Source organism: Rhinolophus ferrumequinum, chromosome 8 (assembly GCF_004115265.2).
Source record: "Rhinolophus ferrumequinum isolate MPI-CBG mRhiFer1 chromosome 8, mRhiFer1_v1.p, whole genome shotgun sequence".
Lineage (NCBI taxonomy): Eukaryota > Metazoa > Chordata > Mammalia > Chiroptera > Rhinolophidae > Rhinolophus > Rhinolophus ferrumequinum.
Window position 1 is genome coordinate 67911464 of NC_046291.1, and position 27886 is coordinate 67939349.

Below are 27886 nucleotides of genomic sequence, written 5' to 3' on the forward strand. Positions count from 1 at the left end.
AACATCATTAAATCATTTATTCAGTAACAACCCTCAGCAGGTAACAGGAACACACTGCACAAACTCATTTCCCATTTAGTCTGAATATGCAATTTCACTCTACAATGCTCTCCTAAATGTAAGTTTTTCTATTACTAGGGAAAAACAGCATTTTAAATAGTCCATCTTTTTAAAATTGAAGTGACTTTATAAACAGGTATTTAGAAAGGAAGTGAGAACAATTAAGGCTTAATTACTATAAAAACAAAAACTAACATCAAAATTATCGAACATTTAAATAGGAAAATTATGAAACTATATATAAAAATTATACATATATACACACTGTATCAAAATACTTTTATGTTTTGGTAACTAAATTTTTGAGATTAAAACAAACTAGTTCAAGCATTTCTAAATATAAAAATGTCAGGTTTATATTTATTAAAAACAAATAATATCAGTTCTGTTGAAGTAACCATCTATACACATCAGGATAAATATTTGGATTATAGAAACAGAAATGGTGAACCAGCTTCAAATTTCTCAGTATTCTAATGGCTTAAATAAGTTACCTTTTTTCAGTCATTTTTTTGTTAAAAATAAGTTTACTTAATTTTTAACTAAGGTCAATGTGCATTTTTTAAAAGACAAAATACTTATTAAAAATGGGAATTACTGGGTTTGCACCAGGTAAAGAATAACATTTACATTTGTCTAGATGTAACAATTTTTAAAACATACAAATTCAATGTAGTAGGAAAATATGTAAAAAAAAAAAAAAACACCACACACGCAAGAAACTATACCCCATTAAAAAATACAAATGCACCCTCTATTTAATATATGAATATCAAACTAAACATTCTGATTTAACATAGCTTCTATAAAATGTTAAAGTAGTGGGCATTGTTTGCTTTCCTGATGATGAATAATTAAGAAATGGTTCCATCTCAATTAAATAGTAATATCAGTGATTCTTAGCAAAAATGTAGAATAACATAGAAGGTGGGCATTGTTCTGTATTCAAGTTTTCCAGTTTGATTTCCATGAAAGTGTTTTCTACAATTTAGAAAATTAACTGAATGGAATGTTGTAAGAAAAGAAATGAGGTAAACATCTTAGAATTTTAAGAAATTACTTAAAACTTAATACTCAGCTATCCTAATGTCCAGGTTTAGAACAATGCTTAAGAAGATCCTCCATGATGATGATGTAAAGTATATCTGAATCACATAATGAATAGCAGGTTTCTTGGTCTTCTGAGGAGGCAACCATGTTCTTCTTTGCTATTACAACGTAATCATGACTAAGTTTTGCCAAGAGTATTGCTTCAGTGTGAGTTTACAGGAGGCACCATGCAACAGTAAAAGCAGCTACAATGCCATTCAATATTGCCATACTATAGCCCATGTGGAAAGAATGTCCAGTAAGTTTCCTGCGGGGGAGAAAACAAACGAAAAAGGAAAATGTAATTGGGTATAATAGAAACACCGTTAGTTTTTCTTGAAAATGCTTATAACCTAGAAATGTGTTACACATTAATACACAAGTTAAAAAAGAATACTGGACAGCTGCAGGATCAGGAATAGACCTTCAGTTCTCTGTCAAAACTGTCCTGGTTATCGAATACAATTCTTCAATTTCACTATTTAGAACCAAATGCCCAGTGTGCATCTATACTTCCTTCCTGTGCTTCCTAGACACTGTGTGTACCATAAACCAAATCCAAAGGTATAAATCTTCTTACATTACAAACATTTCTTTCATTAATTAGCATTGTCTCTCTCTGCTCTCTTGTTCTCACTTAAACTTAAAACAGATTATTTCAAGTATTTGTCCTGTTTGTACTATTTTTACATTATAGGAAGGAACTCTATTTCTTTGAGCACTAAACACAGCACTTGTCCATGTTTGAGTCATAAATCTGATTGTCTTTTATAGACATTTCAGTTCTCAACCTAATAAATGATTTAATTAAAGTGGCTTTCAGTGAGTTCTAAGTATCAGCAGACACATCTCGTTTTATGATTACTATGAGTGCCGATTATCTTATGTACACAGATTATCCCTGACGTATGTTCCCTCTATCTTGTAACTATTTTACTTATTTGATTACATTTCCTATCTTAACATTCCTCCCACTAACTATACTGCCATAATACTGTTTGCTTATCCTAATATGGATCAGACATGCTAAAAAGAAAACATGCTAAAAAGAAAACTGGTGTCAGAGGCAGAACAGAATCTCCTCACTGGAGCAATTCAAATCGATGACATAGGAAAGTGCACTGGCAGGAGTGAGGGCTGAAAGTCCATAGTAACAAAGGCCCTGGCATCACGCCCATGTCCTTTCCTAAGGATAGGTCTAAGCCAGGGAGGTGCTTAGATCTGAATTCACATTTGAGGAGCTCCTCACTATAATGATTCCAGTCCCACAAGATCTGTGACCAAGAGGAAAGATACACCCCTTCGAAGAACAACCTCTTTGTGAATACCTGAGAGTGCAGAAGACCCCAATGCTCATGGCTCCTGAGCATGGCTCAGGACCTCATGGCTCCCTGTTCTGGTCCACGGAGTTAATATTCACCCTTCTCCACTCAACCTTACTCACCTAGGGACTAGTTTAAGATGCTTCTCATGTGCCATTAAGGGTTAATCTAACTCGCTGTATTACTAATACATGGTAAAAAAAAAAAAAAAGATGTACTAAACGCTTTGCTCCTTTAAAAAAAGAAATTCTTCAAACACGTACTGATTAGTGAACACAAATCTAATCACAAAATTGAAGCATCAGCATTATCATTCATTACAAAAAACAACCCACTAATGACCTGAGAACATTTAAATTCATACTAACAAAATGAAGTTAATCATGGAACAAAATTTCAGGAGTTAATTGTTCTCTTTTACTAGTTTGTAAAAGGAAATTGTAACTACAATGTTGGTATAATTGAATTTCACTAAGATGTACATCAAATACTCAGTGACCCCTACAAAAGAGGCAAAGCAAGGAATTTTAATGGCAATGAAGCGATGCTCCAGCTCAGTGGTTCTTACTCTCTACCATCTCAAATTCACCTATTCCCACTGAGGAGATAGCAGTTGTCACACATGTCCTGCTTAGGCAAGGGACTTAAAAGCTCCTTTTCAAAACACCACGATTTTCCTCTGGGGAAGATCTAGACAACCCCTGGCAGGTTTTCTCTGCTATGGCTCTTATTTGTGATCTCTGAAGTCCTGTTAAAAAGGAAAAATTGAAGGTATCTTTGTTCTTCTTTGTCAAAACCCTTCATTTATCTCTAGTGGAGATCACATTTTTAATTGAAAAATGGTGAATAAGTATAGTGCCTATTTTATTTAATCTTTATAAAAATGTATTTTACTTTTAAAATTAAAGTACACACAGTGAAGTGCTAATGCCGATCATGTATACAGATCAATGAATATTCATAATGGTTCGCCTCATGTACTCATCATCCAGACCAAACAGAACATTCCCTGCACTGCAGAAAGCTCCTTTGTTCCTTCTCTCTGGCAATATCCACCTTCCCTCCTCCAAATCCTGAGATAACCACTATATTGTCAGTTATCACAACGACGGATTTTACCTGCTCTTGAAACTCCATCTGCATGGCACCATCCAATGTGTATTCTTCTGTGTCTGGATTCTTTCACTTAGTATTGTCTGTGAGATTCACCCATGTTGTATGTAGCATTAGTGCATTCTTTTGTATTGCAGTTTAGTATTCCACTGTATAAAAATACCAAAATTCATCTATCCATTCTGCTATTTAGCATTTGGGTTGCTTCCAATTTGGGACTCCTATAAATAGAGATACTGTGAACATGATACTATGTACATATCTTTGGTGGATGGTAGGCATATGCCCTCATTTATCTTGAGTATATCCTAGGAGTGGAACTGCTGGGTTATAAGGTACCATGTTTCTCCGAAAATAAGACCTAGCCGGACCATCAGCTCTAATGTGTCTTTTGGATCAAAAATTAATACAAGACCCAGTCTTATTTTAATATAAGATCGGGTCTTTAATATAATTAGTATACTATACTATAATATATTAATAATATAATATCGGGTCATATGTTATAATTAGTATAATGTAATATAACATAACACTGGGTCTAATATTAATTTTTGCTCCAAAAGATACATTAGAGCTGATGGTCCGGCAGGTCTTATTTTCGGGGAAACACGGTAGATGTAGATTTGGGTTTAGTAGAAAGCATGAACTATTTTCACAAAGTAGTTGACTACTTTACACTTCCACCAGCAATGTATGAGAGCTGCAGTGGTGACACATAGTCACCAACATTTCATATTATAAGTCTTCTTAATTTTAGTGCATCTTCTTAATTTTAGTGGTTTTAGTATTATTTTTCTGATGATTAATACTGCCCTCTTTTTTGAAATTCCTGTTTGTCTTTTGCTCATTTTTCTGTTGGTTTAGAGTTCTTAACATATCCTATATACAAATCTTTTGTCAAAAATGTTTCATAAATATTTTGTTTATGGTTTGTCTTTTCACTCTCAAGACCTTTTGATAAACATAATTTAAATAAAGTCCAATTTATTTTTTTTAATGGTTAGTACTTTTTTTGTGGCCTTTACAATAAATCTTTGACCACTCCAAGGTTATAAAGATACTCTATTATTTGGAGAAGCTTTATTGCTCTTCCTTTAGGTCTGTAAGACATCTTAAATTAATTTTTGTATATAGTGTAAAGTAGAGGCTAAGGCTCATTTCATGCCTTATGGCTATCCAATTCTATCAGGGAAATTTAGTGAATGAAAAGACTATCTTTTTCCCATTTTGAACTGCTGTGATACCTTTGTCCTAAGTCACATAAACTGTATATGTGAGTTATAATACAAAAAGAAAGAAAAAGAAAACAAGTATTGGTGAGGATGTGGAGAAACAGAACTCTTCTCATACATCATTGGTGGAAATACAAAATGGTGCAGCTACTGTAGGAAATAGTTTGGCGGTTCTTCAAAAAGTTAAACAGTTACCATATGATTCAGCAATTCCATTCCAGGTATATACCCAAGAGAATTGAAAATATATGTCTACACAGAAATTTGTATCTGAATGTTCATAGCAGCATTATTCATAATAGCTAAAAAGTAGAAACAAACCAAATGTCCATCAACTGATGACTGAACAAAATGTGGTGTACCCATACAATGAAAAATTCAGCCAGAGAAGAAGTACTGACAAATGCTACAACATGAATGAACCTTGAAAACTGTATGTACAAGTGAAAGAAGCCAGACATAAAAGGCCACATTTGGGGATTTGTGTGATTTCATTTATATGAAATGCTCAGAATAGGCAAATTCATGGATACAAAAAGTAGACTAGGGGTTTACTAGAACTGAATATTGTTCAATAAGAATAAAATATACTGGAAAAAAATATAGTTGAAAAGAAAGGCTCTTTATAATAGAACTATTTCCATACCCTAAAAGACTAGTTATAAAGAAGTACTATTTTGTTCTGGTTCTAGAGAATTCCTTTCCAACAATAAAGAATCTTACAAAGCAGTATGCATAGTTCCTGTTGGTTATGAGTTTAAGCTTTGTAGTTAAAGATGGGTATGAGAGCCAGCTTTGCCACTTACAAGGAATATGAAGCTAGAAAAACTGTTTGACTTCTCTCAGCCTCAATTTCCCAAAATGGAAATAAAAAAAAAAAATCTACTTTTATAAAGTTTTTACGAGGGTCAGGTGGCTGCCACATAGCAAACAATCAATAAATGTTCGCCACTATATAGTAAAGAATAGCTTAGGTATGGATTATTAAATATTCTACTTTCTAGTTTAATTCTTCCTTCCTTCTAAAGCAAAACACCTAAACCTAGACCCATTCCAAATTCAAAACAAAGAAACAAACAATAACATTATTATATAAAGAGATCCAGGAGGTGAATAAAAGAGATGAAGAATAACAGGTTTGTGTACGTGCATGTTTCTGCTTGGTATTAACCTCTTCATAATCACTTTTCCTATCATAATTCACTTGAGAACGTAAGTTAGACTTCTACTATTTATATCCAGATTTTGTAGTGTGGGCATGTAATTTCTAGTAATATATTTATGTTGATATATTTAATAGTAACTTGTAAAGTGACTATATCATTAAAGAATTATATCTTAATTACTTTCATTTTTCAGGACTGGAATACATTTAAAATTTAAGATTCAAATGAGTTCGATGATTCTGGCAATTACTTTTGAACCACAAATTAAAGCACTGAATAAGCCAATTTCAAAAGTTTCAAATAAGTAGTCTTTTTTTATTTTAGAGAGACCAAAAGATTCAAATAGGTCTCTTTTTATGGTTCACATTGTTTTTACTCTAGCATTGGTTGGCTCTGAACTGACTCTCTGTACTATATTCTGAACTCCACTCACTTGAAATCTTCATTCCTGTATTATATTAATTTCCATATTTCCTTTCCCTCACATGTATTCCCACATGCATTAAGAATAAATTGGCTATTTGTTTGTGTCTCATCCTGTCTCAGACAGGATGAGAGAGTTGGTACTAATCTATTCCCCCTTCATACATCTGAGCTGGTATTTATTTTTCATTTTATCCTTAGCCAATAAATCTCCAATTCCTAAAGAATTTTAAGTTATGTGAGCTTTGGTTGGAGTAACTATCAGTTCTTAAAATTTTAAATCACAGTCACTGTCCTAGCTAATAAATTTCTGAATTATTATTGAAAAATAGAAATGCTATTAAAATATAAGATCATGACAAATATAGCTGTATAACGACTTCAAGATTTCATAATAAATCTGAGGTAAAGATTATCTAGGTAAACATTTAATTTGATGTAAAAGATGAGGAAAAAGTGTAAATGTATATACTTAATGTTGAACTGTCATGTATTATTCTTAAAAATACACAGAAGCTGATGGTTAACATTTTGAGCATTTGCTCGATTCCCCCATTGGCCCTGTAATTTGTCTAACGATTTGCATTATGAATAAATATCAGTTAAATACCCACCATTTTAATGGAGCAATTTGATTTATCAATCTACATAATATTAAGTTATGTTATAATGGAATTCAAAAATTCAACTTTAAGGATCTCATTTTTAAAAAAATACTCTCTTTTCCTTACCATTATATTTCATTTCCTAGCTATATATACTGCCAACTTCTCTGGTCCTACTTCCTCTTCTACAGCATAAGGATGGTCTATATGATCTCTTTAATCCCTTCTAGATATCAATTCTGTACACTAAGTCCATCTAAATTTTGCCAACTAGCAATTTTAATTGAGGATTGTGATCCTGTGCTTTGCCAGTGTAACAGTAACTGATATAATGACCTGCAGGCACTGAAAGATCCTAAAGATGAGCAGTTCTTTAGAATGGAATTACATATACACGAACATTTTAAATACCTCTTATTGTACTACAATTCCCTGAAAATCAGTCAGAGAGAAATAAGGGTGTATCTGGTTAGATGACACTGCATATTAACCTATAGTCTACTTTACCTATATATAGCAGTCTACTTGGTGCAAACTGAAGAATGTCAGACATGTTAACTTTACTCACCAGTGGGTCGAGGTAGAAAAATGTCTGAGGACATCTATCTGTGCTGGGCAATACCTTGATTAGACAAAGTCCTTACTCACTAGGAAGTCAAAGCAAACAGTACAAAAGGTGCAAGAAAAACCCTTTAAATGTCATGAGTCAGTTAAAAAAAGATTTTTTAAAAAAAGAAAGTAACACTGTGTTTTGTTTCCAATCTTTTATTTTGTCAAGAACAAAGTTTGAAAACACTACTACTATCATTTCACAAAAGAAAGGGCAAATTACTATCACAAAAATAGAAAGGATAAAATCTCAAGATAAATTAAGTTACCTAAGAAAAGATAACCGGCAACAGTGGCAGGGCACGGTCAGATGTCTAGCTTGAAAAATCTCAATAAAGAAAAAAAAAGGGAAAGGGCAAGGGAGTGAAGCTCTGGGATCACGTGTGTTCTATCATCTGATTTATCTGTTGCTTTAACTACCTTGTTTCCCCGAAAATAAGACATGCCCGGACAATCAAGCTCTAACGCGTCTTTTGGAGCAAAAATTAATATAAGACCCAATATTTTATATCATATCATATCATATCACCTGGTCTTATAGTAAAATAAGACCGAGTCTTATATTAATTTTTGCTCCAAAAGACGCGTTAGAGCTTGATTGTCCAGCTAGGTCTTATTTTCGGGGAAACATGGTAGTAAATTTGTACTTACTGCCTATGAGTGCAGATATCATTGTTTTTATCCCATTTTAGACAGGAGGAAATTAAGGCTCAGAGAGACGCTAACTGACTTGCTCAAATGTTCTGCTGGTATATGGAGTAGCTGGAATTCTGAGGCCACCCCTTCTGATTTATAATGTCCCTTCTAATATACCAGGCTGCCTCTTAATTTGACAGATTGAACACACGGAAAGGGTTCCAAGTACAAAACTGGCAAGTGCTACCTCTTAGGTATTTGTTATCAGTGCCGTTCTGTGCATATGGACACCTGTGCCTTTTCAGAAGCCCATACATAACATATTGTGAATTACCATAAGCAAGTCATAGAAACAGGTGCAAAGCAGACACTCACTAGCTATATTACTTCACGAAAACCTTGAACAAGGAAATCAAAAATAGTTAATATGATTTCTTACATTAATATGACTTCTTACGGTATTTTGTTACAACTACTTAAGTCTTCATTCAGAACAATAATGGAATATATTTTGAGACATGCATATATTTTAACCCTTTATTTCAAGAAGCCACGATGCAGTCATTAATAGTGACAGCAGTGCAGGTGATGGTTCCAGTTCCTAGGTAATTAAACTTTGTGATACTCAAATATCAAGGCCCAGTTCCCAACCTAACTCCTGTCAGTAGGTTTTCTCTTCTACTGCAATTAGTCATCTGACATCTGTCTCATTAGCCCATGGCAATAAAGAATTTGATTTGACAAAGAGGCAGCTCTCCAAAATTTGTATGAGAGAGTAGTAGAATCAATTTATTAAAGAAAACTTCTAATTTAAATACTAACAGCCACTCTTCTTGATCTCCAAGACTTTTATCACTGCTTAAGAACTCTAATTCCTTTTCTATTAAGGTATTTCTAGTCTATTTGTACTATATCTTTTTAGTTTTCAATAATTAAAGCCCCCAATGCCAACAAGAAGAGAAAACCCTTTAATAACATAGAAATACAAACCTAATGTTGAATAGAAAAAGAATACAATACCAATCCTAAATCCCAATTTTTCCAGAAAATTCATGTTAAATATTCTCCTCATTGCTTCCTTCCTGCAACACTAGTAGTAACAACAAACACAACATTCACAAAAAAATGTAATGGAAATTTAAATATTTCAGCATCTGATTACATCCAGAACACTTTACATAGGAAATAACACATGAAGGGAATATCAGATCACATGTGTTAATTTTTGGTCTGTAAAATAGTTACCAAAAAGCAATTCAAATGAAAACCAACTGTTCCCTTTTCTTTCTCACTAATTTACTTTGCAGGTTTCAAATAGCATTGTGAGGGAATACAATTTAAAAAACAAAACAAAACACAAGGCTGCGTAGAAATAAATTAATGTAAATTAAAAGTATGTTTTTTTCTTTCTTTCTTTTCTGTTTTTTAAATTGAGTGTCTTGATATTTATCAAATACCATTTGTGGTTGGAAGAACAAGAAACAGAAAGGTAGATAACTCAGAGTGGTCCAGACTAAAAAGTCCAAAACATCAGGAAGGAAAGCACATAGCCCCTCGTTTGTATATTGACTATGAAATATTGTAGACTGCCAATCAAATTCTATAGTTATATTATAAACAGGCTTTAGTGAAAAGAAGACACTACTATTTACCTTACCACATCTGTAGAAATCATGCCATTAACACCAATAATTGTAAAGTTTCCCTGCATTTTGACCATGAATCCCACATCAAATAAGCCATAAATACAACCAATAATACATTGAAAAGCAGGTACCAAACTTCAATCTTCTCTAACAGTGAATTTATGCTCTTAGTTCTATAAAATGGACATCCAACGATGCTTTCCTAACTGCTTCATTCTAGGAAATACACAGATAGGACTAATCGACAGTCACCTGAACTACAAACACTAAATGACTTAAAAACTAAGGGTTGAGTCATAATACAATTATAATACTTTTTCTTGATTTCTTTTAATTCAAAATGACTACTTGAGAGATGATTTTGATGGTTTAGGTCTCTTTTAAAAGCTATCGAGGGAAACTTGAAATGATGTCTATTTTTCCTTTTAAAAAATATTCCTACAGCAAACACATATTCAAAGTCTTTAAACTGAACACAGAATTGTGCTCAAGGTTGAGATAATTCTTTTTAAAATAATTCATCTTCAGAAAGACTCATCTGCAGTTGTGAGATTCAAGATGACAGAAGTCAACAGAGGATTTATGAAGAAATGAGACATTCTCCAAAATCTACAACACTGAGACTGCAAGCTGTTTCTACAATATTTCTCAATAGGGAAAAAATTATTTAAAATCAGTTTTATAACAAGTGATTCAATAACCCAGGCTTTGGTTTCAGATATCCAATTCACCAGAAATCTTATTTTTATATAATCTTTGACCAGCGTAAGGTTAAAATTGGAAATTTTCTGTAGTACTTGGATTTCCATAATATGGTTAACGCCTACCCTTAATACTTTTAAATATAAGCACTGATTTTTTTTTTCCTCCTTGGAAATAAGACACTGTGGGTATTTCAAGAGCAAAATAATAGTCTTATCCCTACAAAGTTAACTTCTTAGCTTGCAAGTTATAGGAATATAATGTTGTTAAATTTGAACTTTAATGAGTATTTTAATGAGTATTTTTCTCAAGCCAGCAACAAGACTCATAAGTATCACGATTGATTACAATGAAGTAACCCCCTAACAACGTCTTTAAAAATGTTGCCCTCTGACCTGTGACTCTACATAAAAGTATTACAAGGTAGACAAATTTAATGACTTCTTTCACTATTTTTCATATCATTGTTACCAAATATTTTGATTCTTAATTACAAAACTAATGAGCATTCTACACTGTGCTTTTTGCTAGACCCATCACTTACGTTATCACTTTTCCACTAAATTTATTTCTAGACCATAAAGTACACTTCTACTCTAGGTGGGACCTATTATAATCATTGAGTGGGGTTTTTTTTAGCAGGCTGAGTAACTATAAATATGCAGCTACATCACTGCTCCACTAGATGGGGCGTGTGCACAGGTAATGTGAAATGCGAGAGCAGGCTAAAGTGGTGAACAGTGGTCAAAGGGAGAAAAACAATGGAGAGAACAAAGACAATGACATGTTAAGACCACATTTGGATTGGATTTGGCAAAATAACTGCACTGGCAAAATTGCCACAAAGCAAAATCTCACATTGAGTGTGTTTAACTGTCAATAAAATTATGCTGCTTCAATTAGTGAAATTCCTCCTGTTAATTCATTTCATAACGTAAAGGAGATGGGTTAGCTATGAAAAATGAAACTTCAAGGTACATCTCCTATTCTTACCTAACTTTCTCCCCAATCAAGAGGATTTAAATAAAAGTCCTAGTACTGTCACCAGCCCAGCCTAGAAAGAATTCCAAGATTCTTTCAAGCTCTGGATTCTCTTTGAATGCAGTATCTTTGCATGGGTAGGTCACACATTTTTAGATGCGTTAACTTCTGGAATCTGTAATTAAAGCAGATGATCACAATGTGAAACATTGATTACACACACCTGGTATATGTGCCTACTTGGAAATCACTGACAAAACCCAATGAATGACAGGAGAAAACTAATGAGAAGTGAAGTAGAGATGCTGATCAAGTTGTGTACAGGGCAGGCAGGATAATGAATTATAAAGTAGTGAGAAGTGGGAAATACGTATATAGGTATGCCAAGAAATCTAATGCTACTGTCTCTGCCTTTTTGTTCTTTAACACTGCAACAGACTTTCAAAAACAACTAAGAAAATCATTTAAAAGTATAAATGATCCAAATACACAAAGAAAATGATTGCTTCCTAATAAAGAAGTTTAAATATGTAACACTGCTGTATACCTGTTGATTTAGCAAAGTTTGCAAAGTAAGTCAGCATGATAACCATCTTTCTTAAAAATATGCCTTTTGAAGTCCATTAAGTACTTGTCTGAAAATGTGCCTCGCAAAGTTCTTTAACTATCTTGTATTTCCTAAAAGTCTTGTGCTTATGTAAAAATGTAAGTTTCTAAGCTATATCTGTTATGGACTATGTTTGTCCTCCCAACCTCCGCCTCCCAATTCATATGTCAAAACCTTACCTCCCAATGGGATGGTATTAAGAGGTGGGGTCTTTGGGAGGTGATTAGGATTAGATGACGTCATAAGAGTAAAGCTCTCAGGAATGGGATCAGTGCCCTATAACAGTCAAAAGAGAGCTTGCTTCCTGTCTGCTCTCTGCATTGTGAGTATACGAGGAGGCGGCCATCTGTAGCCCAGATGATGCTCACCAGAACCAGGGCATGCTGGCACCCTGATCCTGGACTGCTGCTTTCCAAGACTGCGAGAAATACATTTCCGTTGTTTATAAGCCACCCAGTTTATGGTACTTTATTATAGCAGCCTGAACTAAAACAGTATCTAACAAATATAGAAGAGGAACTATAAAAAAAATTTAATGAAGAAAAAGGTGTTATTTCTATATTAACTCCTGTAATGAATTACTGACCCAAATTGCTGATTTCATTAAATGTTTCATCTAGTATTTTCTAAATATCAATAAAGGTTATTTTCTTCCATTGAGGAGTATATGTTTCTAGGAAAATAAAAGGAATTGATAGCCATAGTAAACAGTCTTCTCAATTTTATCCCCACCTCTACCATGTTTCCCCCAAAATAAGACCTAGCCGGATGATCAGCACTAATGCGTCTTTTGGAACAAAAATTAATATAAGACCTGGTCCTATTTTACTATAATATAAAACCGGGTCTTTAATATAATGTAATATAATGTAATATAATATAATACCGGGTCTTATATTAATTTTTGCTCCAAAAGACGCGTTAGAGCTGATTATCCAGCTACGTCTTATTTTCTGAGAAACACGGTACTAATTAGTTTGTTAATAAAAATAGCCCATGTTTAAATCTGCAAAGGAGAGCAAAAAACTGATTTTTAAACAAACTAATCAGACATAATTATTTTACTCTCTTCTGTTTGATATCGATGAAGCTAGAAATTGGGAATATTTTTAATAATAATCCTAATCATAGAATAAAATAAAAATAAAAGCCTCTTCATTTTATAGTGTGCTATCTTGCCTTTCTTTAGTTTCTAATTAGTTAAGCAGATCCCTATTTAATAGATCATCTTGGGATGTCGCTACTGTTTATTAGATTTCCCTTAAAAAAGTTGATATATGTGATTATTGATCTTTAAGGTATATTTAAAACATTAAAAATTTGAAATACTGGATGGAAATATGTCCCAAAATAATGTTAAATAACAAAATTACAAAAAAATTAAAAAAAAGTGAAAAAAATTTTAAAAAATGAACTACAAAGCAAAATTGGGTGCCATAAATGCTGGCTAATTATTACATAGTTTAAATATGAGGAAAAGTCTAATTATTAAGTTGTTATAAGTCTGTGATCCCAATTTCAATTTTTAAAATACGCAAAGAGTGCAAAGATATACATCAAAATGTTAGCAGTTACTTTCTCTGACTATGAGCTTTTCCATTATTTTTCTGTTTGTTGAATTTTCAATAAAGAACTTGCAGTAGTGTTATATAATATAATCGGGGAAAATATATAACGTTGTTTATTTTAGGTAATCAAAAAATACAAACTTGTTACAAAGATATGTTTATAAAAATGTGACGTTGCAAATCAATAAATATATCAATCTGATTTCTCAGAAAATAAAGCTTTAAGATTTCAACGTTCTCAAAAGAGAGAAGTTTCCCTGTACAAGCACTCACTCTACTGGTGACATAAAGAATATACTTATTCTGACATTTCTTAATTGCATTATTTTTCACAAGCACTAGAGGGCAGGGTTTTTGCTATAAAACTCAATTCCACCAATTATCACTACATTATATGCCTTTTTTGGTCTGTCGTTTCTATTACTATTTGATCAACTATCACTATATTTATTATATGCCTTTTTTGGACTGTGCTTTTATTAACACAATAATTTTAAATTAGTTTTACTCCCATGAGATACTTAATAGCTGATTTACCACAATAAAATTAATTTACCCCTACTTACATACTGAAAGGAATTCAAATATGTATGTATACACAATATACATGTTTCAAAACTATTTTTAGGGCTGTATTAACAAATATGTAATCTAAGTTTCTGAGCTGACACTATCTCATTGAAATCAAATGACTAATAAACACATTGAAAATTGAGGTCCATTAGTACTGGTCTACTTCAATAAAAATGAAAGATAATTGTTAAGAAATTAGTTAAGGAGCATTTGAGATCTTGCTTTCTGGCGTATGTTGTCAGTTCGGCTCAAATGCTCCTATAAAAACTAAAAACTGGAAAAAAAAAATTAGTTAAATGACCTCAGAATTCAAGATGTTTAAGAAAACACTGAAATGCTTTTCTCTAACTCCAAAAACTTCTAACATCAAAATGAGGCTTATGAATTCTGGTGGGGATGGAAGAGAAGCTGAGAGGGAAAAAGACATCCAGGAAGTAAGAATGTGAGAAGTGTAATAGTTTGGTAACACACATATCATTAACAGAATTTATTTTCTGCTCCTCACCTCCCCCTCCACACACATACACCCCAGTTTGTAGAATGATGTAGAGATCTTAGATGCGTTTATTTGGAAATTTATATTTACAACCTGAGCTTTCCTGGCAAAATAAACTAGATTAGAAAACTGCCTACTGAAACTCTTTGAAACACAGAAAATAGAAACCACTATGAAATACATATAATCTGGTCTATATATATATAAATTGGGTGCCATAAATGCTGGCTAATTATTACATAGTTTAAATATGAGAAAAAGTCTAATTATTAAGTTGTTATAAGTCTCACCATTTATACGTGACTCTAGTAAAATTATTAAGTTGTTATAAGTCTCACCATTTATACATGAATCTAGTAAAATTTACACACTGCTATTTAGCCTTTATAAACTTAAATGAAACTCCATCCCCAAAGGACAAATAGCCATGTTACTTCTTAGATCATTTCTTGAATTTCATTTTTTTTTTAAAAACACTGCATTATCTACGTATGGAGTTTAAAATATTCTTCTCCACTTACCTAAAGGCTGAGCAATGCTAAAAACCATGTGTCACTGTATTTTATAAAGACTGGGGTCTCAATATATTATCTCCCAAATAAGCAGCCTCTTGCTTCTATTTTAGTATTTTCATCAGAGTTGGAATGGATTAAAAAAAGAGACAAAAAGAAACAGGTATACTTACTTGAACCTGGCAGGTGAAAGAGGAGTAGGAGGAAACATTCCTGGTTCAAAAGAATCAAAATAAGTCACTGTCCAAGAAAAGCTGCAGCAGGAGAACCCGGCAGTTACGGATATTATAAGTAGAGTCCAGAAACCTTAAAGGGAAGAGCAAGAAAAAAAACTAATTAACAACAAAGCAATTTAAATTAATCCAGTATCCTCACATTCAGAAGATCAAGTGTATTTCTCATCTTATGAATTCTATGTAAATGATGTAAGAGATTTGAACTTAGTACAAGCCTACCCATGTAAAAACTGAAAATACTAAAGCACAACTGTAAGTCCTGTCGTTGAATATTTTAATTCAATTATAATTTAATATGTGGAAAAGAGTTCAAATGCAACTTAAGAATATAACCCACTTTCAGTTTTATAAAATTCAACTATGAAAAAATGGTTGAAACACTTCCCCGTTAAAATGCCTTAACATTTTTCATTGAACTTTGTGAATTACGAGTTGCTGTCTTTTATTACTTAGCACTAAGTGATTCCTTTGTTTCCACACCATCTACTTTTGACATATGAATCAATTTTAGAGAGGCTACTCTTTACAGCTTTTCTATGAACATCTATGAACATCATAAACTTAATCTGATTCTTTAACCTTTCGGTGTATGAACAAAAGTTAATTTCCAATTTATAAATGGGTTAGGATCCTAAATTTTATTTTTGGTCAAATTGGACCTGCATTTTCTCAAATAAATCAAGTCAAAGCATGGTACTATACTGAGGGAAAGGAAGGAGAAAGGTTGAGAAATGGAAGACAGAGGGAGTAAACACAGTGACAATAGAGGGAATATATTAACATGAAGGATTTTAGATGCACATTTGAACTGCTTCCTTAAGAGTGTAGTAAGCCACCACTGAGGAGTGTGTGTACCAGGCCTCAGTAGTACAAGAAGGAAGGAAATGTTGAGAAGATTACAGTAGAGAAGACTTATGAATTACCAAATTTCCTGGCTGTATATAATTGCACAACTAAAGGTGCCTTCATTTTAGCAAGAAGCATGTAAGAAATACGTGCACTGGACTGTTTGTAAACCATGTGAAGTCCAGTAACTGACTAGTAAAAATGCTAGAAAATAAACGCAGAGCAATGAGGCATTAAGAACTGTGGCAAAGTATTTTTGAAAGATTAAAATACTCCTGACAGTTCCTTTCTCTTACCCCCTCCATTTTAAAGAGATAATAGACTTTGTGTTTTTTGCCCAAGAATGATGTGGCAAAGAAGAAAGGAGAACTACCCCAAGCGCCTCTTTGGTTCTAACGTTGCAAAATAGTTAAGGGAACTAGGACAGATATAACAGGAGGGTAAGCACAAAATGTCTTGAACAGACATCAAGAATAACGAGTTGACAGGGGTATAGATAAAATGTTTGTGTAGAACAGAGAGAAAGAGAGTAAGGGCTTTATCTACAGGTGATAAAGATTCCCCTGGTTTGAAGAAAGCAGGTTACGTGTGTATGTTTGCATTTGTGTGTGTACACAGGGAGGGGAAAGTGCTGCTGGGGCTTCCTGGCAGCCATCAAGAAAAGGCCGCACAACACGAGACAGGGATTACAGCTGTGTATCAGACGGGGGTTATAGTTGTGTACAGTATCTTGGCAGATGGGCCCGGAGCCAAACTTGCAGATGTCCCTGTCCTTAGTGGCCTTAGAAAACAGCAGATAATCACGTGGCTGGAAAGTGCTACATCTGAAAGGCCATCCTGACCAGAATGCAAGACGTGTCAGCAGTAACTCAATTGAGCAAATGTCTTAAGGACTACATTGCATCCCTACCCCAGTATCCTGTCACAGTGTCAGCTTCTAGAACCTTAACCCAACCTAGGATTGGGTAAACAGAACTTTTACAGTAAAGACTGAGGTACAACCTTCCTGCAAATCCAGTGAGACAGGGACCAAAACAGAAATTATAAGATTGCTAAGTGTACAACTTAAGGGTGACTACACTGCCAAATAGCTATTATTTGTTATTATTTAGATGAATGTCTAAAGAAGGGAGAAATAATTGACAAATTTACTATAACATCTTCTAATACATCAAGTTTGTAGAACAGAGATGGTAATTAAGAAAAATCAAGTATCTGTTTGAGGACTGCTGTGGAATGATGGAGACTTCTGAATATCTAAAAAACTGAGAAAGACAAAAAAATAACATTAAAAAATAACAAAATGTGAGGCTCTCTAAAGCCCATCAAGCTTTTTCACTCAGTTGCTTTAACAGAACATCCATCAAATTTAATAGAATAGTCTTGAGTTTTCAGAAATGACTACTATTCCATGATCTAAGTGTTTGCCTCACTTTGAGCATTTTAATTTTTTTATATTCATTTTGAACTAATCAACAGTTACACCACTGACAACAGTTACATCACAATATAGAGCTAAAACAGTACACTAATGTCATGGGCTAGAAGTAGTTATGCTTCTGAAAATTAACTCAATTAGTTTATGAACAAGCAGAAAAGCCAGAGGTTGGCAACTGCCAACAATTAAATTTGTAACTAGTCCCTATCTCCAGAATCCTGAAGCTAAAAAAATCTGATAACTAATGCTTTGTAAACCCATTTTACCAAGAGTTACATAACTTTTTTAATGGTACAAAAGCATATAAAAATTAAGGCAAAGTCTTCCTTCCCCAATTCACCAATTCCACTCCTGAAACCAATCAGCTAAGAGTTTGCTGTTATCATTTCTAAAAATTATAGATATCTAAGTAATATAGTATACATATGGAGCTAGTTATAAATAATAATACATATTTTATTTTTCTAGTTCATTTCCACAAATGTGACTGTCACCAGAAAAAGTGTCCTGCACTTTGCTTCACATAACAATGTTGAGGTCCTTTCGTATCAGTACACACAGCCACAATTCCATTGCATATTTTTATTACTCCAGTTTCGCACTATAAAAACAATGCCAAGTAACATTCTTGTACTTAACCATGTAGTTGTACAAGGGCATCTGTAACAAATTTCTGGAAGAAGAACTGCTGTGTCAAAGAGTATTTTCATCAGTTGATAAAACGATGGAAATTTATTATTTTCCACCAATTGAAATCTCCTGGACTCACTGTTTTTCTCTAAAGCTAAGATGGGGTAGGTGGGAAATTCCTATTCCAATTCCTTTGTTGGAGTTTTGTATTCACTAATTTGATCATACTATTTTGTTTTGGTATATTTCATTTTGCAAAATAAGTGATTTTGGTTTCAAAGTGTAGTTAATTTTCTAAAAATATGCTGCTATCTTTCATTATTTCTGTGAAAGCTTCCAGCAAAGAAATGTTGTTATACTATACGAGTATGTTCTAAATATTTTCATTTTATTTAGCAATTTCAGGCTTAAAGGGATAAAGTGACTTTCAGAAGTTTTATGAAGTCAGAGATGTGGAGGCAGCAGCATACGCATATATGTAAGCAAAACAACCAGAAAAAAAATAAAAACAAAAACAAGAGCTCACTTGTTCCCATAATGGGAAGGGTTTCTTATTGAAACATTGTTATGTAATCAATTACACATTCTTCATAAAACTTATTCCTGCCATAAATAAACAACGGGACTAAATGTGATAGCACACTGCTAACTTCCAAGTCTCGTTTTAGAGCTTCTGACATTTGAAATGTTTGAATACACTGATATACATACAAATGTAATAATGAAAAGGAATGAGGTAGATCTGTGCACACTGATACAGAATGAACTCTAAGACATTCTAGTAGAGCTGCAATACACGTATGATTCCAATTGTTTTTTCTACAACAGTGACAAAAACCACGTATTTTAAATTATCATATCTGTATGTAAATGAACAGAAAAAGATCTGAAAATATACACAATTAGTGGGAATCTTTGCTTTAATTGTTGGATTCCCCCCCATTACGACTATATTACTTACATAATTATGAAATTATAAATGAAAATTAAATTAACATTTTGGTAATTTTCAGTAGTAAAACCTATAACCAGCTGACTGCTAAAAATTTAGATGTACTCAAGCATAAAACTGATGAACAATTTTCAAATGTTTATGTAAGCAAATTTTTCCTTTATCAGATTCTGTAGTTTACTAGCTTAGGAGAATGACAGGCATTTTAAATAATTTAGTGTTCTCTCTAAACTAAACCACATTACCTCAACAGCTCAAATATTCAAATTCCTTGAGCAATGTATCTCTCTGTATGTCAGTGCAGAAAGCTGGACAGCCTTGGATCTACAAACTTATTTCCAAGGGCAAGCGCAGAGGACAGAGATCTTTTCTCCCCCACCAGTGCCACCTGAACACACGGTGGGTGCACAGCAGCTACATTGGTAAAGTTCTCCACCCAAATGCCTGCCTACCTGCAACGCAGCATGTAGCAATTCCACTCCCCTTCCTGCTGAAAAACGTTAAGAAAAATGGAAGGGGACAACCTGAGAGATGAAGTAACTGAAACTTGAATAATAAATAACCTCTGTAGTTTCCAACCATGTTAAATCACCAGATTCACATGGGAAAGTTTTAAAAAACTCTATTATATACAATTTCAAAAATACACAAAAGTAGAGGAAAGAAACCTCAGGCACCACTCATCTTTAAATAACTCATAGCAATTCTTGTTAAGCCTATCTTCTTTGAAGCGTGTAATCTTTAGTATACTCGGGAAAATTGTCATCACTACCATCTGGATCCAAACTACTATTTCCTTTATTTTTAAGTCATTTGATGACAATGTACAGAAGAATACAAACAGTGAAATAAAACTTTGTTAGCAAACTCAAATTTTTATTCTAAATTTATTCTAAATTTTCCTGGTTTTGAAGATATGAGGTCAGACAGTTAAGTTTGCAAACTCATCCTAGAAAGAGTGTTACATACCTCATTGCCGAATATCACTATGGTCATTTGGAAGTACTCCCTTTGGGAAGCTATGCACCGATGCCAGCACCTAATCCACCCTTCAAAGCAATTTTGGAAGGGCCATCAGAGCTGTCATCGTATTACCCTCGATGTACTGAATGTCATCAAAATGGCTTCCTTTCAATGTTTCCTTTATCTTCAGATAAAGAAAGAAGTCAGTGGGGACCAGATCAGGTCAGTAGGGAAGGTGTTCCAATACAGTTATTTGTTTACTGCTAAAAACTCCCTCACACACAGTGCCGTGTGAGCTGGTGCATTGTCGTGAGGCAAGAGCCATGAATTGTTGGCAAAAAGTTCAGGTCGTTTAATGTTTTCATGCAGCCTTTTCAGCACTTCCAAATAGTGCACTTGGTTAACTGTCCAGTTGGTACAAATTCATAATGAATAATCCCTCTGGTATCAAAAAAGGTTAGCAACATCGTTCCAACAAGTTCACAAACTTCACTGTCAGACCTCATACACTATCTTGAATTTGGGGTTAGAAGGAAATAATTTATGTTGCTAGATGGGGATGCTAGGTGAAATGTCAAAGATTAACTGTTTTTGGCAAACTGTAAAAGTTCAATAGTGTTATTGTTAATTGTTGAACATGTTACATTTTCTAAATTTAAACTTGTGTTTCTATAAAGTTCTTTTTCATTGGAGAGTTTACAGTCATCCATTATAGGAAATATGATTTAAAAAAAAATAAAACTTACAGCTCCAAAACCCAAATAAGCTCTCTAACATTTTGGTAGTTTTCTTCCAGTCCTTTTAGAATTTTGTCTTTTTGTTGTCTTAGTCATTATTCTTTTGCTAATACGAGTAAGCATCACAATTTTATGAACACTGTGCTACAGAATAGGATAACCTATACGTGATTTATATGAAATATTTGAGTTACCCATCCAGTTGCAGTCAGCACTGAGTTATTTCTTTAATAGAGTATGGGCTCAAATTACAGGATTCATACATACATTTAAAAGTTCAAGTTCAGGGTTTCAATCGTTTCTCACTGTAAGAAGAAACTTAATGAGTTGTTCTCCACTTGTGCCTTTCAAAGAGAATGTGTCACTCTCCAACACATCCTTTCACTTGGAAATTTTTGCCATGTTTTTAATGTTCTGTATCATGAAATTCTGAGGGTATAATCTGCTCTTACTGATCTATGCCAATTTTGGATACGAGAGTCTCACTTATCACTCTGCATAAGTACAAAAATAGTTGAACTCTTCAAATGAGTTGGCTTCATCTTTGACTGAACTCAGTATGTCATCCCTTCCAGAAGCCTGGAAACATCTGTCATAAAACAGGAACTAAATGGGCAGCTCAAAAACGACACTAGCCCTTGAAACTGTAAGATACTAGGAATCTGGTCCTAGCCAGCAGAGGGACTTGTAGATGAAGGCACCAAAGATGAAGTTAAAAAGCTTTTCAGACACTGAAGGAACTCGATAAAGTGTAATTGTAATTTCTGTACAGTACTATTTACAACATATATATAGAATTACTAGCCCCACATTTAATTTGGTAACAATAGTTCTTAGAGTAAGTATTTTCAGCTAAAGACAATTCCTTCTATTTTCCTTATGTACCTCAAATAAAAGGTCATTTTATTATATCCTATATTAAGACTATGGAAAAAATGCAAAAAAGTGGAAAGAGAACTAAATGTGTAAAATATGGTAACATTTGGGAAAATGTGACAGATGCAAAAGCCAGTATGCATAAATGAAACAACACATTGTGTTATATGATTAGCGCAATGAATTTGGCTGGAGGACAACCTTAACGAGGAATGACTGGAAAGTGATTTTAAATAAACTTAAATTTTATTTTTTAAATCTCACTGTAAAATAGGCTTACAGTAGAGCATGGTTTGCAGGACAATTATAAAAGGAAAACCCAAAGAACTCTGTAGTATGACTCCAGCGTCACCCAGGGAAGACCACGGGAGACAAATTTCAAAACCAGCTGACAGTAACAATCACACCTCCCTGGGTGGACTACCTCACTAGTAAAGATGGACTTTATGACAGACTAATCCTATTAGACTTTAGGATCAATTAACTCCCAAATGCACTAATGCCATGCTTATTATGAAGCTTAAAAAAAAAAAAAAGAAGTATAAACAGGACTTTCCATGAAGATTTCTTTCAGAAAAACAAAGATGACAAGAGAATGGCAGTGGCTTAGCACCTGGGGAAATTAGGTTTCTTAACAGGCATTTGGGCTTATTGCTTCTTTTAGTCTATTGGTCTTTGGTCAATTTTCAAGGACTTTATACATTCTTAACACATTTTTTAAAAATGAGATTCTGGCTCTGCAAAAGTATTTCTCAAACTGTGGTTCATCAGCATCACCTATAAAACATGAAGGGTCCCATCTTGGGCTGAAACGAAATCTGCAGGTGCTTTTTAAGTATAAATGATTTTTACATATACTAAAATGAGAATTGCTGCTATAGTCTGCTCTTACTGAGCTATGTCCATTTTGGACTAGGATTAAATTGCAATAAAAAAATTTGCAGTGTGCAAAGTTTTTATCAAACTGTCTCGAAAGAGAACTGCATGGTAAAGTAGTTACTGAGCTCACATTATTTGTTTCTAAAAACCAACCTACTTTCAAAGAATTGAGGCAGTCTGCAAAAAAATTTAAACATGAGTCTTTGAAATATAGAGATAACATATATGGGCAATAATAGTTACAACAAAAACCAAAGCGTAATCACAAAAACAATCGAACAATACATTTAGCTATGAAGGTTTCCAGTTAATAAGGCAAAACAAATACAATGAAATACAACAAAACCATTATCATCTGATAAAAGACTGCATTCCGCTTTTTCTGCACATAATGAATAACTTCAACAACAGTTTTTATTACAGATTCTGGATTGTTTCTTCATGTGAAAACTTTTATATCAACTGTAAAAAGGTAAGGATACAATCTCACAGGCATTTCCTAAGATGTAAGCTAATGTAGCAATCTTCCTGGATATCTAAGTTAATCAACTCAGGGCTGATTTGGATGCAAGTCAAAGTTTGAGGGAACAACTGCCCTATCTTTTCAACTATCAGCTGTCTCAAGTAGACTTTTAACTAGAGGCTAGTTGTCAATTCAAAACATTATTCTGTAAAGACCTTTTATTCTTCTCCCCACAGGTGAGAATTCCAGCTTAGAACAATGTAAGGGCAAGTGTTACCTCAGTCACCTCAATATTTTAAGAGCTTAATCATCTTGGCACTGCTTCTCTGAAATAGATTTTCAAGATTCCTATTATCTTGCTAGAGAAGAACATTTTCTATCACATTGTAATGTGTATTTGCTATAAATATAATTATGCTAACTTTAAAATCCCCAGGAAATTAATTCAACTGTTTGAATTAGTTCATTAGGTGATGTTAAAGATATTCTCCATTTGGTCATTGGAGCATTGATTCAAAATAAGGATGTTTATTTTGGCGTAACTATTGCTTAGTGGGTTTTTTTGTTTGTTTTTTTGCTGTTGTTTTTGCCATAAAGATACAGCAATTTCTCCTCACGCGTGAGACTGTTCCTTAAAGAATGAATCTTTACAGTGAACTCATGTCATTAGCAGACTTGGAAGATGATCCTATTTGCTGTCAGTTATCTACCAAGCACACCTAAAAGCAATACCAGACCATTGATTTAACTATAAGTGGAAAGCCAAGCAGGGCAATGACGAAGTCCCATTATATTCCTTTTGATACTGAACAAGCCATTTCTTCAGATGACAAACGCTATCCAATCTTTTCATAAACGTCAAATTTTGCCAACTTTTAAACAAGTTAGAATTATGCCTAGTTTATAAGGTTTTCTTTCTACTGCATCAAGAGTTGACATCAATGCTATGAAAAAACTCATAATCGTGCTCACTTCCGCAGCACATACACTAAGACTCATAATCTTGGCTGTTTTTAGAGATGAAACAGTATAACAACATACACTAATAAAATGAGTAACAAAAAATACTATTTTCTCATGCAAGAAATTGAGAAGGGCACAGACAAGTTTTCTAGATTAGTTTCTAACAAACTAATTTGTAATTTGAAGATAAAGGTTTCTCCTCCTGCAAAATCCAGTAGACTATACTTTGTATCATCATGAGGGCACTGTCCTTGAAGAGGTGGATTAAATAGTTTGCTAAGATTGGGGAGGGAGACTGTAACATGCAGGATAGGATCCCAACCATTTTTTTCCCCTCATTTTAGAGTGGTTAATCAAATAAATTATAGCAAATAGGATAAATATACCAAAGTTCTGAACTCTTCAAAATCATTTTGCAGAGAAAAATAAATACAAGATAAATAACCCTTGAATTTTTCACTAGAAACCTGTAATCTATAGCATTCAATAGAGGTTCTACAGAAATTCAGGTCTGACTCTTTCCTAGTCATTATTAACCTGTGCAAGTATGACCAATGCTTCTGACTTTTTTTAAAAACAAGTCGATTATAAAATTTGAACTTAAATCTCTTCTGAGGTCTGCTTAAGATGTTATGTTTTCTAAGTTTGTGAGGAAGTTTTTTTATTTTTTTAATTCCTGGGAAGAAGTATAAGAAGACTCTTTCAGAAAACTCTTTCAGTATTCTCTGGGTCTTTGTCACATACAGTTCTGTTCAAAATGCACTCATTCCTAGTGTGTGTGGTATACATACATACATATACCGTGTTTCCCTGAACATAAGATATAGCCAGACCATCAGCTCTAATGTGTCTTTTGGAGCAAAAATTAATATAAGACCCTTTATTATATTAATATTAATATTATATTATATATTATACTAATTACATTAAAGACCTGGTCTCATATTAATTTTTGCTCCAAAAGATGCATTAGAGCTGCTGGTCAGGCGAGGCCTTATTTTCGGGGAAACACGGTACACATACACACACACACACCCTACACATATGTAAAAAGAAAATCTAATAAAATTGACCACACATACGCAAATGAAAAGATTAAGACTGAATCAACAGCACAAGAAAATACGTTAAGTATTTTATCCAAAATCTTGTATAGTTTAAACATGATCTGAAAAAAACAAATGAGCTCAAAATCAAATGAAGTGACAAGTCCATACCTAATAGCCCAGTGTCTATATCATCTTCATTCTTCAAATTCTCAGCATGTAACTCTGTAAACACAAAAAAGGGCTTCAGTAAAAAAGATGAGTTTGTAATTTGAACAGTAGCTCAAAGGCTGAGAAGACAGTTTTAGAGCTGTGGAAAGTGATCTAAAGTCATAAACTGGGTTCGAATTCTGATTCTATTTATTAGTTATGTGACCTTCAGTAAGCAAGTAAGACGTCTATGAGTCAACTGCCATATATATAAAATGGTAATATTTAAACCATTGAGTTGTCATGAAGACATTTATATAATGCAAATCACAGGGCATACTAGGTTTTGAGTTCAGGTCCTTTCTCCATTCTCCAAAATAGCACAGCTCAATGTACTTGCAGGTTTCGTGGCTTTATGATAAAAAGGCAATCACTCAGAGCAAAAGAGAAATAAACTACCTACAAGACAAAACTCCGAGTTACAGTGAAAAAAGACGGGGAGGGAATGAAATATTGGTACCCATATACTTAATTTAACATTGACAGTTTATAACCAGTACCATTGTACGAATAGGTAAAAATTGCCAATCTGTCTTCTGTATGAAACTCAAGCATGGTAAACTGTTAGATGCCACCTGCAGCCCACTAGTGGATTGGAAGCAATGAGGAAAAATAAAAACTGCAAATAGATTTAATTCAATTTAGTGAAAATTAATATTTGAGTAACAATGTGTTGGGTTCTTCTCATACAACAAAGGTAGTTTTGTCCTAATTTTTCTTTTTCGGCTAACTTGGCTAGTTACACACGAATGAGACCTGAGATTTAAACTCAGGTCTGATTCTTTCCACTGCAATATAAAATATCCAACCACGTAATAAATACATCCGTATAAGCATTGGAAAACCTTTCAAGGCACAACTCTATTCCAATCTGGCTATGTCAACTTTAGACACAGGAAAACAAAATAATCAGAGAAAGCACAGACTAGCTGCTGTAACAGAACTTTACCACTACACTCAGTTGCAAACTTAACACAAAACGAAGAGCTCATTATTTAACTCTAATAGCAGACATTTGGGCTGTGGGATGGAAATCCTTGTACTTCAGGAATTCTCTGAGTGTACAGAGAAATCGTTGGGTAGCACATATTTAACCCGTTGTGAATTAGACTTTGAACACGTATAGCCTATTTTAATTACACTTTTCACCGTCTTCTACTGATTGTCCTGCGTTTTAATTTTGCCAATATCTCACCTCGTGTTCACTGATTTTAAAATACTATTTGACTCAAAGTCTTTCTAATGGGTCTCCTGATGACGGACCAGGACACTTCACCTTTAAGAAAAGTGAGGACAAAGGGAGGAGAGCAAAGAAAAGTGCCATTGAGAACTCTGAATGAAAGCGGCTACCAGCTGAGCTCGCTGGTCTTTGATGGGGAGAAGGGTGACGAAGGCTAGAGCCATGTCCAGGCTCAACTTTATTCTGGACAGACTTTCAAGGCCCGACCTTCAGTACCTTTTACGATCAGGTAGGCGATGGCGAGGAGGAAGGCGAGGAGGGCGGCGAACAGCAGCGAACAGAGAACTGAGAGGACCTGGACCGGCCACCGCCCAACCTGTGTCCGGCCGTGCGTATCCGCCGAGAAGATGCCATTGCGCTTATCCGGCAGGACCGGAGACCCGTCCCCCTCCGGCGGGAGTAACAAGCCCTTTCTAGGCTCTGACGACGCCCCAGCCGAGAATTCTGCCCGCAAGTCGCGGGCTACTTGGTCGCATTCATCCTCCTCGTCCACTTCACCTTCACCCCAACTATCCCCTTGAGTCAAGGAGGAAAACCCCGGCCGACAAAAAGGGACGGGGGTACCGAGGCGGCGGCGCACTGCAACCGAGCACCTCCCGCTCTCCAGGAACGACATGGCGGGAAAGCCGGCGAGGCCCGAGGAGATCCAGCGTCTCCCGCCCGCGCCGCCCCGAGCTCGCAGCAGCCAATCAGCGGCCTGGCCACCCCACGGCCTCCACCACCCTGTCCCCAAGCGCAGGGGTGCGCGAGGGTGCGCGGAGGGGCGGAGGAGGTGCTGTGAGGCCCTAAGAGAGGCTAGGTACAACTGGACTAGAGCACGATCCCCGGGCAGGAGGAGGGAAGGGGAGCCGGGAAGCGAGCGTTGAGGAAGCCGAGGCCGAAGGTAGCCGGGTTTCCTCTCCCTGCTTTGCTTCGTCCCGGCCAGAAGCCTCAGCCACCGCCGCGTCACCTCCAAGCAAGCCCGCGCCCCGGCAGCCCGACAGCTGCATCTTCTGACGCCGGGTCCTAGCGCCCGCTCGTTCCCCTGACTCCCGTACCCAAACCTATTTACTTTCTCCCTTTTG

At 34.7% G+C, this 27886-nt stretch overlaps 2 protein-coding genes across 3 annotated transcripts in view; one reads left to right on the forward strand and one right to left on the reverse strand.

Annotated features, from left to right (window-relative positions):
- ARL6IP6 (ADP ribosylation factor like GTPase 6 interacting protein 6) lies at positions 1–27465 on the reverse strand. 2 transcript variants are annotated; one of them, XM_033111649.1, is made up of 4 exons: positions 27039–27465; positions 25544–25597; positions 15517–15649; positions 1–1417 (listed from the first exon to the last, which is right to left on the reverse strand). In XM_033111649.1, the coding sequence occupies exons 1-4, from the start codon at positions 27436–27438 to the stop codon at positions 1324–1326; spliced, it is 681 nt and encodes a 226-aa protein (XP_032967540.1). In that variant the 5' UTR covers positions 27439–27465; the 3' UTR covers positions 1–1323. The 2 variants fall into 2 exon arrangements, with proteins under 2 accessions (XP_032967540.1, XP_032967542.1); XM_033111651.1 differs by lacking the exon at positions 1–1417 and adding an exon at positions 10525–11762.
- A 108-nt stretch (positions 27466–27573) lies between these two features.
- PRPF40A (pre-mRNA processing factor 40 homolog A) overlaps positions 27574–27886 on the forward strand; it is a 53529-nt gene continuing 53216 nt past the window's right edge. The window contains exon 1 of the mRNA XM_033111643.1: positions 27574–27705. The gene's annotated coding sequence lies outside the window, so the exon portion shown is untranslated. The remainder of the gene's footprint in view (positions 27706–27886) is intronic.

What these genes read in the sequence shown, in the direction of transcription:
- ARL6IP6 (XM_033111649.1), bottom strand. Translation starts at nt 27,438, where the DNA reads ATGTCGTTCCTGGAGAGCGGGAGGTGCTCGGTTGCAGTGCGCCGCCGC. An exon ending in CGCCTACCTGATCGTAAAAG is followed by an intron (nt 25,598 to 27,038) that starts GTACTGAAGGTC and finishes TTGTGTTTACAG; the next exon opens with AGTTACATGCTGAGAATTTG. An exon ending in CTTTCACCTGCCAGGTTCAA is followed by an intron (nt 1,418 to 15,516) that starts GTAAGTATACCT and finishes TCTCCCCCGCAG; the next exon opens with GAAACTTACTGGACATTCTT.